The 15,717-nt window shown below is 36.1% G+C and overlaps 1 protein-coding gene and 1 long non-coding RNA gene across 2 annotated transcripts in view; both read left to right on the top strand.

Annotated features, from left to right (window-relative positions):
- Positions 1 to 1,967, top strand: part of LOC110439513 (protein NLRC3-like) — a 32,123-nt gene extending 30,156 nt beyond the window's left edge. Inside the window, exons 11-13 of the mRNA XM_087249757.2 lie at positions 158 to 385; positions 466 to 555; positions 698 to 1,967. Of these exons, the coding sequence (XP_087105883.1) occupies positions 158 to 385; positions 466 to 555; positions 698 to 882 (503 nt within the window). The 3' untranslated portion in view covers positions 883 to 1,967. The remainder of the gene's footprint in view (positions 1 to 157; positions 386 to 465; positions 556 to 697) is intronic.
- A 3,675-nt stretch (positions 1,968 to 5,642) lies between these two features.
- LOC148682293 (uncharacterized) lies at positions 5,643 to 7,196 on the top strand. Its single transcript, XR_015942856.1, has 2 exons — positions 5,643 to 5,685; positions 6,799 to 7,196. It is a non-coding gene; the product is annotated as an uncharacterized LOC148682293 (long non-coding RNA).
- Positions 7,197 to 15,717: the final 8,521 nt, after the last annotated feature.

Raw genomic sequence — 15,717 nt, 5'->3', positions numbered from 1 at the left:
TTCGTACATGAGGCCCCTGGTGTTGAGAGAAGCTTCGGTCTCCGGTCGAATGCGCTATGCATAGGCCACTGCACTGACAAATGTGGGATCACTATTTTTTACTGTAGGAATGAGTAATAACTTGTATTTATTTATTTTTGTCATTCTCCTATTTTAGCGACAATTGAAGTTATCGACTTGACGGTGGAAGAAGAAGAAGAAAAGATTGCAGAGCAACAAGAATCATTGCGAGAAGAAAAGTTTGATGCAGCGCCGGGGACTTCTGTCCCTAAGAGACCAAGAATTGTTTACATACCATATGTAAATAAAAGGCAAAAAATTTCTGAAACTGTTGTGCAAGAAGAATACGATGCCGATGAGGATGATGATGAAGACGCAGAATCAGGTAATATCCTATTTTTGTTTGTTTGTTTCAATCACTTAATAACACCCGTAATGATATTATTTTCATATTTTCACACACAGATCCATGGACACCTCTTGCTAGCCCACTAAGTCCTTATGCCAGTCCATCAGAACCAAATCCTTCTGTTATTAATTTTAATTTATCTGAAGGTTAGTGATCCATTTATTTAATTGATTATGACAATATAATGTCCTTTAAGTGGTTTATATTAAAATTTCAAATGAATATTTTATTGTTAAGTATTATTTGTCGCTCAAGACTAAACAATATTTTGATTTATTTTTAATACAGATCCATGGTGCGAACAAGATGCTTCCAACAGTAGTCATCATGAATCAAGTCAGGGAGGCGCACATCATCCGATTTACCCTTTTCAAGCACCAGTAGAAGAAGAAGAAGACCCGGAAGACATCGAAAGAAGACCCGGAAGACGTCGAAAGACCACAGTGGCCCCAGCAGAATCAGGAGGCCGGTAGCGACAGCAATCACAACAATAACAAAGACTTTTTCGAGTCGCCTGCTTATTGTCTAATTCGTGAATATCTGGACGGATATGGGGTAAAAATTAATGCTCTATCGTATTCTATTGGCCAGCAGCAGCGTGTGATAGAAAATGTCAAGGATTTCTTGTCTAAACAACAGCGACGTATGGATGAAAAAATTGCCGAGCTTCAGCAATTGATGGGTAAAAGTGAACGGGAACATCTGTTAATAACGACACTACTCATTTTTATTAGCCATTCATTGATGGATGAATAATTCCTAAAAGGAATATTCTCATCATCTGTACGATCGTTCATCATTGTACTACTTAAAAGACCATATTTTATACTCTGATAAATGTTATACTTGACTTACGTTTCTTATTTTAATCGACTTTAGTTGTTGGTCTATATTCAATTTGTACTCCTTTGGCTTTCTTTTTATTACGAACTTAGTCATTTGTTTAGTGTTTGAGCTTTTAAAATTGGTGTAATACCGATGTATTTTGATTCAGTTTAACATTTTGATGTGCTCTAAATTGATTTAACTGCTAGTGTTTTAACTTTTGATGTAATACAAAACCATTTTCAAGTTTTATTCTGCTTAATATTTTGATGTACTCCAAATTGCCTTAAATGTTTAGTGTTTTAACTTTAGCTGTTGATCTATATTAAATGTTTATTCATTTGTGATTGTGTTATTCAGAACTTAGTCAATTGTTTAGTGTTTGAGTTTAAATTTGATGTAATACCGATGTATTTTAATTCAGTTTAACATTTTGATGAACTTTATATTGATTCAGCTTTTTAGTGTTTTAACTTTTGATGTTGATCTATATTAAAATTTGTATTCCTTTGAGTTTGTTTTTTATTGTGAACTTTGTTTAATGTTTGAGCTTTTAAATTTGATGTAATAACATTTCATTGTGTTTTATTCTAGCTAGTCATATACATTACTTCATAGTTGTATTCCTGTTATTGACACACATGCATTTCTAATAACATGGTTAAATATGTATACATATTCATGTATAAATAAAGATTGAATTGTATAAACACTGCAATTATTAAAGCTAAAATAAGCTAAAAAATATAAATATAAAAATATAAATATAAAAATATAAATATATAAAAATATAAATAAAATGAAAAACTTAAGCAATCAAATAAGCGATAAAAGTAAATAAAGTAATAAAAACAGAAGAAAAAAGTTAAAGAATAAAATAAAGCTAATAACAATAAAATAATTCTAAAATAACCAATAAAACTAATTTAAACATAAAAGTCAGAAATAAAATAAACATTAACAAAATTAAATAAAAAATAATAATGAAATAAACCAATTAGGGCTGCACGATATATCGTTTCAGCATCGAAATCGCGATGTGCGCATCCGCGATAGTCATATCGCAGGAGGGTGCGATGCAAAAAATAAAAAATAAAATAAAAATTATATGGGTGGAGCCGAACCGGAATACGGTATTCGGAAAAGCAGGAATAGCGTGTTTTTACGAATACTTATTTCAAACAATACTTGATAAATTATTTGTATTTGGGAACAAGAAAAACATTATATCAAAAAGCTGCGTTTCCTCATGAGACGGCAGTGCATGCCCGCGTGACTGAGTGAGTTAGTGAGTGAGACGTTCAGGAGTCGGTGGGCGGGGTGGGGCCGGGGTAAGGAGACTGAGCAGGCTGCTTCTCTATACAGCAACAGAGAAGGCTTGGCAGAGCGAAAAATACTTTTCTGCATTACTATTTTTGTTTATTTTATCATACTAAAATAACACGTGACAGAAGTACACTCAAAAGTGAAAGTTCTTTCTGTTATTAATTACTAACACTCCCGTCATTCCTACTACTTTCAGAACATAAATTTTGATATTTTACCATATGAAAATGCAATGCAGTTATGAAAATTGAGAAATTAAAGCAATACAGAGATCTGGTCCCGGCGTCAGGTCAGCGTGCACCTGTAACCTTAAAAACGCAGACGCGGCGGAGGCGCACTACACTCACACGGGAAAGAACTGGCCATTCAATTCATGTTTTAGTGAAATAATTCTTTAAATACAGCTCTTTTGATCTCTAAAGGGGAAAAAAGCTAAAGAAATTTGTCATTAAATTAATTTTAGCAAAGACGCAACTGCCTGTCATTTTCACATTCGTTTTTCAGTTACGGATTTGGTCTATTAGAGTAACCTAATAAAATTGTTTTGTTAAACACTGTAGTCTACACAATAATCGATATTATAATTTATTATATACATTAGCTATTATTAAAACTAAACTATACAATTGATAAAACAAAACCCTTTTTAATGTTTGCTTTCATTTTGACACCACTAACAGTTGTAATAAGAAACATCACATTATGCAGAAGCATGCAGTCTCAAGTTAAAAACACCTTTTGAGTTTAAAGATGATCAGCCTGCCAAGTCAAGTTTACAGTGTAATAAATGAAATGGGTAGCATGAGTAAAGGGGATTTGCTTTTACAAATATAGGCTATGCAATACAAAACTTTAAACATTTATTTATTTTTTAATGAAAAGAAATCAGGAGAGTAAAATATAATTTAAACCACTGGTCTAGCGCTGATACTTTATTGTTTTTATCCAGAAGAAGGGGAAAAAAGCAGGCTGGGGAGACGGCGATAACATATCAGTTCTTCAGCAAAGATCACGACATCATTGTGATGCGTTTATCATACAACGCAGTTCGTGTTTATAATCATTAATATTAACTAGTATTAATTCTCTCTCTAGATTTAGTTTTAGGGCTTGTTCTTGTCAGCGCAATATAGCCTCGGCTTTTTGCACGTACGAATCCGATTGTGAAGAATGATTAAGCGCTTGCATTTTTTATTGCATCCTTTTCGCAAGTTATTTATTTGTTTTGTCTTTTAAGTGGTGCGAACATTATTTACTGGCAAACATGTTCCTCAATCTCGTACATCAACAAATAATGTAGCCTACTTCAGTTAATTTACCTTTTATGTAAAAATTAAGGAATAACCGAATTTAATATTAATAAATAAAACATCTGTATAAACGTACATGTTTATTTGTGAACTTTCGTTAATAAAACAACACAAAACTGTTATTAAATATTGTAGTTAAATATTAAATTACTTTAACTGCTTGAAACTGTATAATAACAATTAAACGTTACATTTTTAAGAACTTAACAAATAGTCTAAATGGCACTTTACTAATCAGTGTAATAATAATATAAATATTCATAATTATAAGTAAAAAGAAAATATTAACCTAGTAACAATATAAGTCAGATGTTTAAAAAAAACATAGTTTCTCTCCACCTTTTGTAGTCATAGCCTATTTTAAATTATTTGTCAGAAAAACTAACATGTTGACTTTGTCCGGTTTAAGTGAAGAATGGGGTTATAATGTTTCCAGCAATACACTGTCAGACGGTGTGCTTGTAGCGACAATGCACAGACAGGCTACTTTTTCACAACCATGCCAGAGAGGGCTTCTCCTTCTGTTCTGCCGCCCGCATTTCTCGCAACGCAGGTTTCTCTACGCTGCGGAGCGGCGCGTTCTTAAGTAGTTACCAAATAGCCTATGCTCAATTTCTCGTCAATGTCTTCCATTTATCACTTTCTCTTTTGTATCTGGCCATTTTTGCAAATGCCTCTGCCATACCTGGCTGAGCTGGGCTTCTGCGTTTAGAAGACAGGAGTTGATTAAGCCTACATGGCTTTTTTTCCCCTCGCCGTCAATCGCCACTAGCTTGCATGGTTCGGGACCCATGGATCTGCGTATCGATGGATTTGCTCCTCAGTGTTTGGACTCTCAGCACTCAGCAGTGAATATTAAAACACACTTTACTTAAAACCCCCATACAAAAAGCTTAATCCAAATTGATTCGTTCACCTTTCTCGGTCGGCACGAATCCAAAATGTTCCCAGATGTAAGAGTTAGTTTTCTAACAAGATTCATGGTTGAACTTGAACTTGCTGAATCGCGCCTAATGTTATATTCTAACAGATATGTAATACTTGGCAACATAACAGTAATTTGTGTTTTAAAGTGCGTGACGTCACGTATTACGGCCGGCGGCAATGGACAACCGAGGTGGCAATGACCACCGCGGTGACGTGGTTGTCATGGTGACCGTCACAGCCCTAGTTTTAAGTATATATATATATATATATATATATATATATATATATATATATATATATATATATATATTTATATATATATATATATATATATATATATATATATATATATATATATATCAATATATATTGCAGGGGGAAAAAAAAAAAAAAAAAAAAAAAAAAAAAAAAAAAAAAAAATCGCAATGTCAATTTTTTCCAATATCGTGCAGCCCTAAAACCAATAATTACAATGGATGATGAAAATCGTACAGATGATACATACAATATTCAACCAGACCATGCTCTATCTGTTAGACTGCAAAGAGCTATCGAAATGCATGCAGACAGAGATGAAGACATATTTACATCTCTTCAACATATGACAGATATGTATCCAAATTCTAGAGACATAACTTTTAACAATATTCCTATTTTACAAATTACAAATCTGGATGAATTGGAAATGTATATAGAACAGGAATTGAATTTAAATTTGACTGAAGATGTGGAATCTTTTTTAAACAGTGAACAGAGCGGTGGTGCACTCACTCAGGAAACTATTTCTTCTGCTACTGTTAACAGCCAACTGACAGATGGTGGTTTTGACGATGATGATGACGGTGGGTTTCAAGTTGTATGCATCTTCCTACCTGTGCAATTATGAAGGTAAGTTCAGCTAGCCTGAAGGCTAACTTTAGCGTTAATACTCTTACGATCCGTCCATCTGCAGCTTTATCACGCAAGTAAAAATAATCATATGTGTACGTAATTCTGTCTCAAAGTGTCAGGTAAAAACAGGGCAGGAATAAGATCTCAGTGAGAGCTCATTACTACCGATAGATCTATGAAGAAATCGAAGTCTCCTCACCAGCTGAGAGTAGGACAGCATACATATGAAATTCTGTCCCATTCATACTTTTACTGTTCTAAAGTGACCACCACTGTTCAGTTCGGATAATTACAGAAACACAGATGCTGTCATAGCTTGTAAGCATGATTATTGAGCAAGATATATTAGGAATAAAATAATACAATGCCGTTCCATTCACAACAGACAAATTGCACTGTATCACTGCTGATATTTATTGCTGAAACAGTGGAGATGACAGATGCAGTGTAACAGTGTAGATAGCATGCTTTCTATTTAGTCGATAACATTGTAATTAAATGGGAGGGTGACCCAAAACAATAAGGTGTCATTAGTTAATTTCACATCAACAATTTGTCTATTTCAATATTTATTAGTTTTTTTACGTTTTTGAACAAATGCTTATTCATTGTGCTTGTTAACTCACAATGTAATAGCTAATGTTAACAAGCATGACTTTGGATTTTTATTCATTAGTAAATTAGTTTAATAATGTTAACTATTAAATATTAAATAGTTATTTTAATAGTGAGCAAATACATTAATTAATGAAACCTTATTTTAAAGTGTGACTAAAGGGAGCTACTTTTAAATCATTTAAATTAATGATTTACTGTGTAGTTTAATCTGATGATATTGCTGCAGATGCCTTTCAAAAGAAGATATTTTGAAGAAAGCTGAAAACCTGTAACCATTGACTTCCATAGTATGAAAAAGAACTACTATGAATATCAGTGGTTGCAAGTTTCCAGCTTTCTTCAAAGTATTTTTGTTTGTGTTAAACATCAGAAAGAAACTCAAACAGGTTTGGAACAAGTGAAGGATGAGGAAATAGAATTTTCAGTTTTGAGTGAACTGCCTTTGATGACTCTCTTTAAAAACCTAATAATATTCTTGTTTCTGTTTTCTAGGTAACATTATGAGATTCAGAGCTAGAAAATTTTATGTGTTACTTCATCCTGGAGCGGACATCCGTCAGAAGATCCATGCCATCGTCTGCTAGTTAATAGCTCCTGCTCTTGTTTGGCTGAGAGTGGGATATGCAAACATTTGGTTGCTTTGCTTTTCCAGACAGCCCATTACTCTGAAATGTGTAATGTGAGTTGTCACATGAACAATTGTTTGGAATGGATCAATTATGTGTTAAGTTCCATGAAACAGATGGGTGATTTATTTATTTATTTAATACGTATAAGCCCAAATACCTCTCTATGCACAAGTTACAGAAGAAGCACCTGATTCAAGAAAACAACTGATTCAATGTCATTTTTTCTGTTCATCTGAATAAAATATTTTTTTCAAAATGTTACATTTTTTTGACAATTTTTATTTCAAATTACATACAGTGAATTATATTTTATATGTACAGTGAATAAAATAAAGGTCTTTATTCTGAATTAAAAAATTGCACTTAGTAGCTTAAGAAATGTTTATGTATATTAATGTTCAGTGTTTTTTTACTTCAAAGGCAATGAAAACAAACTATTATTTGCCATAAAAGCTCCTTTCTTTAAATGTCTGCATCCGGTTGGCACTCGAGCCTCGATCAGTTTTCTAGACTGAAATTATCAGCTACACTCTTGTTTTTTTCTGTTTCTGTAAAATTCTCACGTTTAATATCAACAACCCACCTCTTCTGCACGACTTTCTTTTGGAAACGTGTGGAAACTAAGGTAAGAGTTCAATTTTTGACGCTGTGCATTGCTGAACACAGCAGTGGTATCTGCAAGTACTGTTCTCACGTCTTTGAAATGACACTTTTAAACGTTTAGATGTCATATTTATGTAGCTGACATAAACATATATAAGTGGGCTATAATGGCATAAAACATTAAGACAACTGTCCAAAACATTACTCATTTTTATCAGTAGCGCTCCTGTTGTGGCACTGTACTGTACGATCGGCGGAAGTAGACTCGGGGTCTTAAATTTTACCGGAAATGCGTCACGCGCCGCCGTGCATAGAGCCCATTGAAACAACACAGCAGTCAAATGTCGATGATGAACAACCATCAACCTCTAATGTTGAGGGACCTTTACGGCCCAGGCCAACAAGTCAGATAGACATTGAAACATTGTTGAGAGATGGCGGTAATGTAAACGAATATCATGTTTTACCAAGGCCTCGTTTCAATAGTGTGTCGTTGCGTAGGACATTGAATATGAGTGAAATAAGATCTCAGGATTTAGCATCGTACCACATACGTTTACATGATACCATGGATGACATTGTGTCATTCGCTAGACAGATTGGTGGCGATGGTAGCATCATCAATTTATGCCTTCGAACCCCCTCTCTGAAATCGGATGTAAATGCAGTTTTAACACCGGGTAATAATTACGACGTTAATCTTTTTACAGATCAAATTGAAAAAATTTTGCAGAGTGATGATTGGTTATCAGTTAACAAAACTGTTGAGATTGAAGCAGAGGTTGTAATGAACAAACTAGGAGGAGGTCGTCGTAAACTTACGGATTTGGCGTTTGATCAGGTAATCAAAAGAAAAAAGACGAGCTTGTTTATACCTACAAATATTTCAAACAAATTATGTTTCTCTATCTGTATAACACATTTTCTAGAGCCTCAATTACCAGAGTGTGAATTAGAAAACCGTGCATCAATCATACACAATAAAGCGGGTCTTGCTATCCAAGACAAGGTCGGTTTTCACGACATAGCAAAATTTGAAAACATGCTAGACATCAAAATTGTTGTTTTTTTATAGGACAAACACTGGTGTGTTACAAACCTACGTAAATAACACAGAGCCTCACAACAAAACGGTGTTCCTTTATTTACAAGACCAACATTACTACACGATTCTCAATTTGAAATCATTCATAGGTGCTAGCTATGTATGTGAATTCTGCTATAAAAGGTTCACAGACCCTAGGCATCATCAATGCAAGCATGTCTGTAACGTCTGCTTCGACATTGAATGTTACAAGCACCCTAAAAAAATCATTCATTGTACCGATTGTTTGCGCTACTGCAAATCGTCTTACTGCTACGATGCTCATAAGAAACCTGTGCTTGAAGGAGAAAAAGTACCTTGCGACGTTATAAAATACTGCAAAAAATGTTATAGACGGTACGATAAGAAAAAGTCTAAACACATATGTGCACCAACCCAATGTGGTGCATGTCGTGAAGAACTTGTCCCTGGTGGAGAACATGAGTGTTTCATTAACACAGTACCACTCAAAGACCCTCAGAATAAATACATTTTTTACGATTTCAAGACTCGTTATGAAAATGGGAGACACGTAGCAAATTTTGTGTGTGCAATAACGTTTTGTGGTGAAAGACTTGTAGCCGGAGGGTCTGACTGTGTGAAAAAAATGATCGATCATTTCAGAAAACCCAAATACGAAGGCTATTGTTTCATAGCTCATAACGCATCCGGATTTGACTCCTTTCTAATTCTTGAATATTTTTGTAAAGCAGGTCTTCAAATGGACATCATCATGCAAGGTTGTAAATGAATCTTCATGTTCGATGTTTCATTTAAGCAACGCTACATAGATAGCATATCCTTCATACCGATGGCTCTGTCTAAGATGCCGGCAGCATTAAATCTCACCACAACAGAAAAAGGCTACTTTCCGCATCATTTCAATAGATTAGAAAATGAGAACTATGTAGGACCTTATCCTGACAAAAAGTATTATGGTTATGAAAACCTATCGGAAAAATATCAGGCAAAGTTCGATGCATGGTACGCTACTACTTCAGGGGAGGTTTTCGACTTCAAGGAACAGTTGTGCCAATATGGTGTACCCTTTGGTGTTCTCAGACGACAAGTTGACGAAAAAATTGAAATTCTACAAAACGCTTATGGCTTGAAAGTAGAGTTTATTTGGGAATGCGAATGGTCTAAAATGGAACAAACAGATCCTTCAGTGATAGAATTTATGAGGACTCATTCAGCCCCTGAAAGACTGAAACCAAGAGATGCGCTTTTCGGAGGTCGTACCAATGCTTATAAGTTGTATCACAAAGTGGGGGAGGGGGAGACCATTTCTTATCTCGATTTTACATCTTTATATCCCTTTGTAAATGTCTACAAAGACCCATCCAATAGGGCACCCCGAAATAATTTTCAACGACTTTCAGCCGATCGAAAATTATTACGGTCTTAAGGCAACTATGTATCCACCCCGAAAATTACTACATCCGGTCCTCCCTTACAGATGCGGCGGTAAACTCATGTTCCCGTTATGCAGAACATGCGCACACGCTGAAAACCAAACATCGAGATGTAATCATATGGATGATGAGAGGGCTCTTAGTGGGTGCTGGGTCAGTGTTGAACTTTTAAAAGCGATTGAGAAAGGTTATGTCGTGGTCAAAGTCGACGAAGTTTGGCATTTTCCTGAAAGGTCGGAAAAGTTGTTTAGCGAATACGTTGAAACGTTTTTACGTTTAAAACAACAAGCACCCTTCAAACGTTACCACTGATGCTGAAAAAGAGACATACATCCGCAAATACTATGAGAGAGAGGGAATTCAACTTGACCTTTCACAGATCAGTCATAACCCCGCCCAGAGGACCATAAACAAGCAAATTTTGAATCCCCTGTGGGGGAGGTTCGCGATGAAATCTCAGCATCCGGTTACGCAGCTTGTACGAGACCCTGAAGAATTCACCACGATTGTTTTCGGTAAAACTGATGCATTGAAATATTTTACTTTCATCTCAGATGATGTAGCGCTAGTCCAATTTCACCCTACCGAAGATAGTCATCGCATTACATGTGACATTAACGTATTCGTAGGCGCGTACACATCGGCTTGCGGGAGGTTAGAATTGTACAAATTGATGGACAAACTTGGCGATCGTTTATTATACTCTGACACAGATGGCGTTATTTTTGTATCCAAGGACGGTGACTGGATGCCACCTCTGGGGGATTATTTGGGGGACTTGACAGATGAAATAGACGTCGATGATTATATTACCGAGTTTTGTTCCAGCGGGCCTAAGTCGTATGGTTATCGTACCGCTTCTGGTAAAGTCTGCATGAAAGCTAAGGGTATAACTTTGAATGCTAAAAATTCCCAAAAGATAAGATTAGACACATTGATTGGTCTGGTTGATGGGTATGTGACATCAGGCGATGACTCGATACATTTTAGCTCAAGCTGACAACACTGTCAGGAATATAAAACACCTCACACTCCACAACAAATCAGTCGTTAAAAAGTTCAAGGTGGTGTATAACAAGCGAAGACTTTTACCCGACTACACAACTCTGCCTTATGGCTTTTAATTCAGTGTATAGAGGAATGCGTGAAATGGTTGATTTTGATTGCAGACTTCAACATCCATTTTCATGTGTCATAAGCGGACCATCCAATTCTGGTAAGTCCTTTTTTGTAAAAATGCTTTTGGAAAATGCTGTAAATATGATTTCTAAAAAAATGTATAATGTTGTTTTCCTGTATGACTGTTGGCAACCTTTGTATGACGAATTGCTTAAATTGTATGACATTAAATTCATTGAAGGTATACCTCAGAGTCTGAATGATGATAATCTACTACCCCGTGATAAAACTAATTTGTTGATTATCGACGATATGATGAAAGAAGCAAGCGATAATTCTGAAATTGAAAAAGTCTTCACGCAATACGTTCATCATCGTATTCTCTCTGCAATTCTTATCGTACAAAATTTGTTTGTTCAAGGTAAATCCAGCAGAACCATCAGTTTGAACTCAAATTATTTAATATTGTTTAAAAAAACCCCGCGATGCTAATCAAGTAGCAGTGTTGGGCCTCAAATGTATTCTGGTAACACAAAATATTTTATGGCATGTTATCAAGATGCCGTCAAGAGTCCTTTCGGTTATCTCATGATCGACTATAAAGCTAAAACACCTGAACAATTTCGACAATTTCGAAACTTTACTCAAACGTCTTAACCAGATATTTAACAATTGTTAAACTAGGCGATGGTGAGAGTAGTTTTTTAACGCTATCGCTACCAAGCCCTGAACACGATCATAAAGTTAACTCTGTCGAAGCACATGCTGAAGACAAGTCAAAAGATGATGTGACGTCTGAAGTTCTAAAGAACGTAACGATAAAACGTGTGAAAAACAGCAAGTATATATTGGACAAAATGTCTAAAGCTAAATATCTCAGCTCCTGGTCCGAGTCTGGTGAGTTTGTGCTTAAGGGTAAAACCATACCTGGTTCACACATGCTCGATTTAATAAACAACGTTACAGCTCCGCAACAAGTACGAGATGACCGAAGACCTAAAGGCTGGACGTAGTTTCTTCAAGCATGCGCGGAATTAAACATACCTTTTTCGACTGTACCAAACCAACAAGTTAGGAGTAAGATTATTAGTTTAAAAAACACCCCTATTGACGATGATCAGGAGATTCTGTCTACTAAAAAAACTACTCGTAAAAAAAGAAAAAACCAGCAAAGGACACAAACTACTAGTTCGTTTCACCTACTCGTGATAAGTCGATGGATGCATTTTTAATGTCAATATGTTTCATATTTTTTATGTTTTGTGTATCACTATCTTGAAATAAAATTCAACAAAACAGATGATGATTGTTAGGTTTTTTTATTACTCATTAAATTCATTTATGCATCATGGAAGAATTACAGGTCTGAACACAATGGGTACACAAATACATGTTATCACTGCAAACATTAGCTTTTAGTTTTTTCACAAAAAGTTCTACCATTTTGTCATTTTTAACATCATTTTCACTCTACAGATTCATCACATAGTTGTAGTCAAGACCCCTAGACATATGATACAAGAAAAAAACAGTGCTGACCACACACATTTGACAAAGTCCTGGACACGTTTTGTAGAATATCTTGTCACTGTACTATTTCTCATTAAAAAGTTTTTGATAGCTATTGGAAATCCATCACTGTCCGGTTTGTTACCGAAACTGTCAAAGAAACATCCGACACCATCTTCCGATAAATAAACAGCTAGCCAGTGTTCGCCCGGTAGTTCTGAAGGGTGTGTGTTAATAATCACCATCGATGGTAAGTTTGTTAATGGTCTTTCAGGTAGTTGATGAGATGCCAGAGTTCCGAGAAAATGGGTGTTACATGTAATTTTGTCCATGATTGCGTTTAGCTGAATGGTGTTCATTTCCGATTAATAGTAATCAACCAGAATCTGTCTTCGGTTAGACACCTCGATGATACTGTCAAACACAGAGTAGATGATGAGGTTTATGGTATTTGGCAATGGCTGTCTGAAACGGGCTTCAAGTCTGATATTTCCAGACTTTATAAGTGAAACGTGTTGACCACAGTCTTCGTCCGGTGTAAGGTTGAATGCATAAATTCAGATCTGCTGATAGACTGTGCATGATTTTTAAGATGTCTGCCGGTAGCTGTTACGAGTTGATAAAATTCTCGTACCACGGAGCCGTCTGTAAAATTTGGCTGTAGAGGTTTAGCCGGAATTTGTTGTCCGTCGACGTAGATGGCTAGGAACTCCAAATCGTAATGTTTGAACGCAAATGGGTTTTTATCATAAGAACTGGTAAATGCATCGTGATCGGTCATCCTCAAGACGATTGATTTCGGTAAAGTCCCCAAAAATAGATTTTCCTGATTTGAAACTCTGGCTCCTTCTGGTATGGAGAAATTTTTCAGACATACCCTGTCAATCGGATACTTTGCGTTGGTCGACAGCAAAGCCTGAGCATGGGCCAGTCGAACGTTCGGTGTGACTGATACTTTCTTGACAAATAGCGATGCAGACACAATCTTTAATTTATATGGTACGTCATCACTCCTCATCAGACAGAACTCTTCTTTACCTCTGATCATGCGTATTTTTATATTGACGCCATTGAGCATTAATTTTTCTTGAAAGAAAATATTGCTGTGAATAGGACCCATCAGCTCGACAATCTTACTCTTGCTTGTGTATGTTGACCTTTTCAGGAGACCCTGATTATTGCCTAAGGGGTCTTTGTCATCCATATGACCAGCCGTGTCTTTGAAGAAGAGACCGGCGCTGAATGTTGATTCCAGCGTGTCTTTGCCGTGGTTGATGAGACTCTCGATGATACATCGGTACGGGTGGGTGCTTGAGCTTTGAGAGATTAGTCGATCTCCGAGACTCACGTCGACTTGTGAGAAAATGGTGGCGGTGGGGTAATTGATTAAACCGACTTTTGCAGGATCTGCTATTTCACCACCATTAGGCTTTGTGATTTTAAGTCTTAGATGCAACAATGTGTTATTTAGATCGATGTATTCCTCACCGGAGTCTGCTATAAAAAACTCCAAAGGCGACGAATCCGAGATGGCCGATAGAGGAGGTACCTCAACATACGTATTTTATTCTATAGCCGTCTGTGTTAAAGGTACTGTAAATAAGTCAAGCTCTGACTTGATACACTCTCCGGACATACGATGGAGTAGAGCCATGTTAGAAAATGGTGTTTATGTTTCTCTTAGGTAGGTATTTCGAAGGTATTTCGTCTCACAGTCTTCTTACGCTTCCTGCGTGTAAGTGACGTTTTCTTGACGGTGCGCTTTTTCTTTATAGCACGACCACGCCTCCTGACCCCTGGTGGTTTAGATATTTTCTTACGGACCTTTTATTTCTATGTTTATGTCCGTGATGATCGATTTGTTGACCGATGCGTGATGCGGTTTGTCGTATCTGACACTGACGATATCGTTGTTTTCACCGGTTATATGTATGCATCTTAAAAGTGGTACGTATGAATCACCGACTGATTGGTAGTCGTTGATATCGGTGTAGACATATGAGTAGAATCCACCTTTGATGTCGGCTTGATGAGGTGCATATGTGGTGACGGTCCTGGTAAAATCAGCTTTTTCATGGTAGGCCGAAAGTCCTAGTCCCTCTTCAGGTCTCACTCCTAATATAGCACCTAGTTTCTCATAAAAACCTATAAAAATGTTAGGTTTTGCAATCAGATTAATTTTATTTTTTAATTCATCGTAAAACAATATCCCTGATGGTTTGATTGCATCGTTTATCATTTTGATCACAGCCGGTATATCCTTGTAGTATCCTCCGGGTATTTGATAACGCCTCGAAACAAAGAAACCATGTAGATCTGGAAGTACATTTGTTTCTAGTTTTTTCTCTTCATTATCACGGGTTGGGTACATGTTTAGGTTAAAGATACCATTATCGTCTGTAATATTATACCAACTTCTAGGATATTCAATTTCAGCGAGACCTACTTCCCATTCCCCTTTCAGGTGTATAGTTTGACAAATTAGTCTTATAACTAGATATACGATTTTCTGGATAAACGGATAAAGAAGCGTTACACGGGAGCGTAACGTAGAACCCGTTGTTGTCCATAGCTTGATTTGTATAATAATAAATAGCCATGAAAAGAAATGTGAAATTTAAGGTTTTTGCAAGTCTACCAGGGTTTTTTTGTCGATATAGCTATTAAATTTCGATGGCCATCCTAACCATTTCACTAAAACAAGTGTAGACCTCCCTTGCTTTTTCTCGCCTAAAATCTTTTCCACTTTGAACGATTTGTTTTTATTTACAAATATTTTCTGTATCTCTTGCTCATAAAAAAACTCCTTCGATAACATCGCCGTCATAATCTTTGAGCCTGTAGACGGGTGGTTAACGTGGAATACACTCAGAAACTGTAAAAAATTCTTCGGTATAGTTTTGTTCGTAACCTTTGGCAAAGGGGCCTCTCACTTTAGAAATCCTAACCACGTCACAGACTTTAAATTTGAATACTGGTTTCTGAATCTTTGTTACCGTAAGAGTTTTGAAACACCGTAGCTTCATTTTCTTTACAGACGTCAAAGGGTCTC

Source organism: Danio rerio, chromosome 4, assembly GCF_052040795.2.
Source record: "Danio rerio strain M-AB ecotype USA chromosome 4, GRCz13ab, whole genome shotgun sequence".
NCBI lineage: Eukaryota > Metazoa > Chordata > Actinopteri > Cypriniformes > Danionidae > Danio > Danio rerio.
The sequence above is the reverse complement of the archived record's forward strand: the minus strand, read 5'-3'. Positions and strand labels throughout refer to the sequence as shown.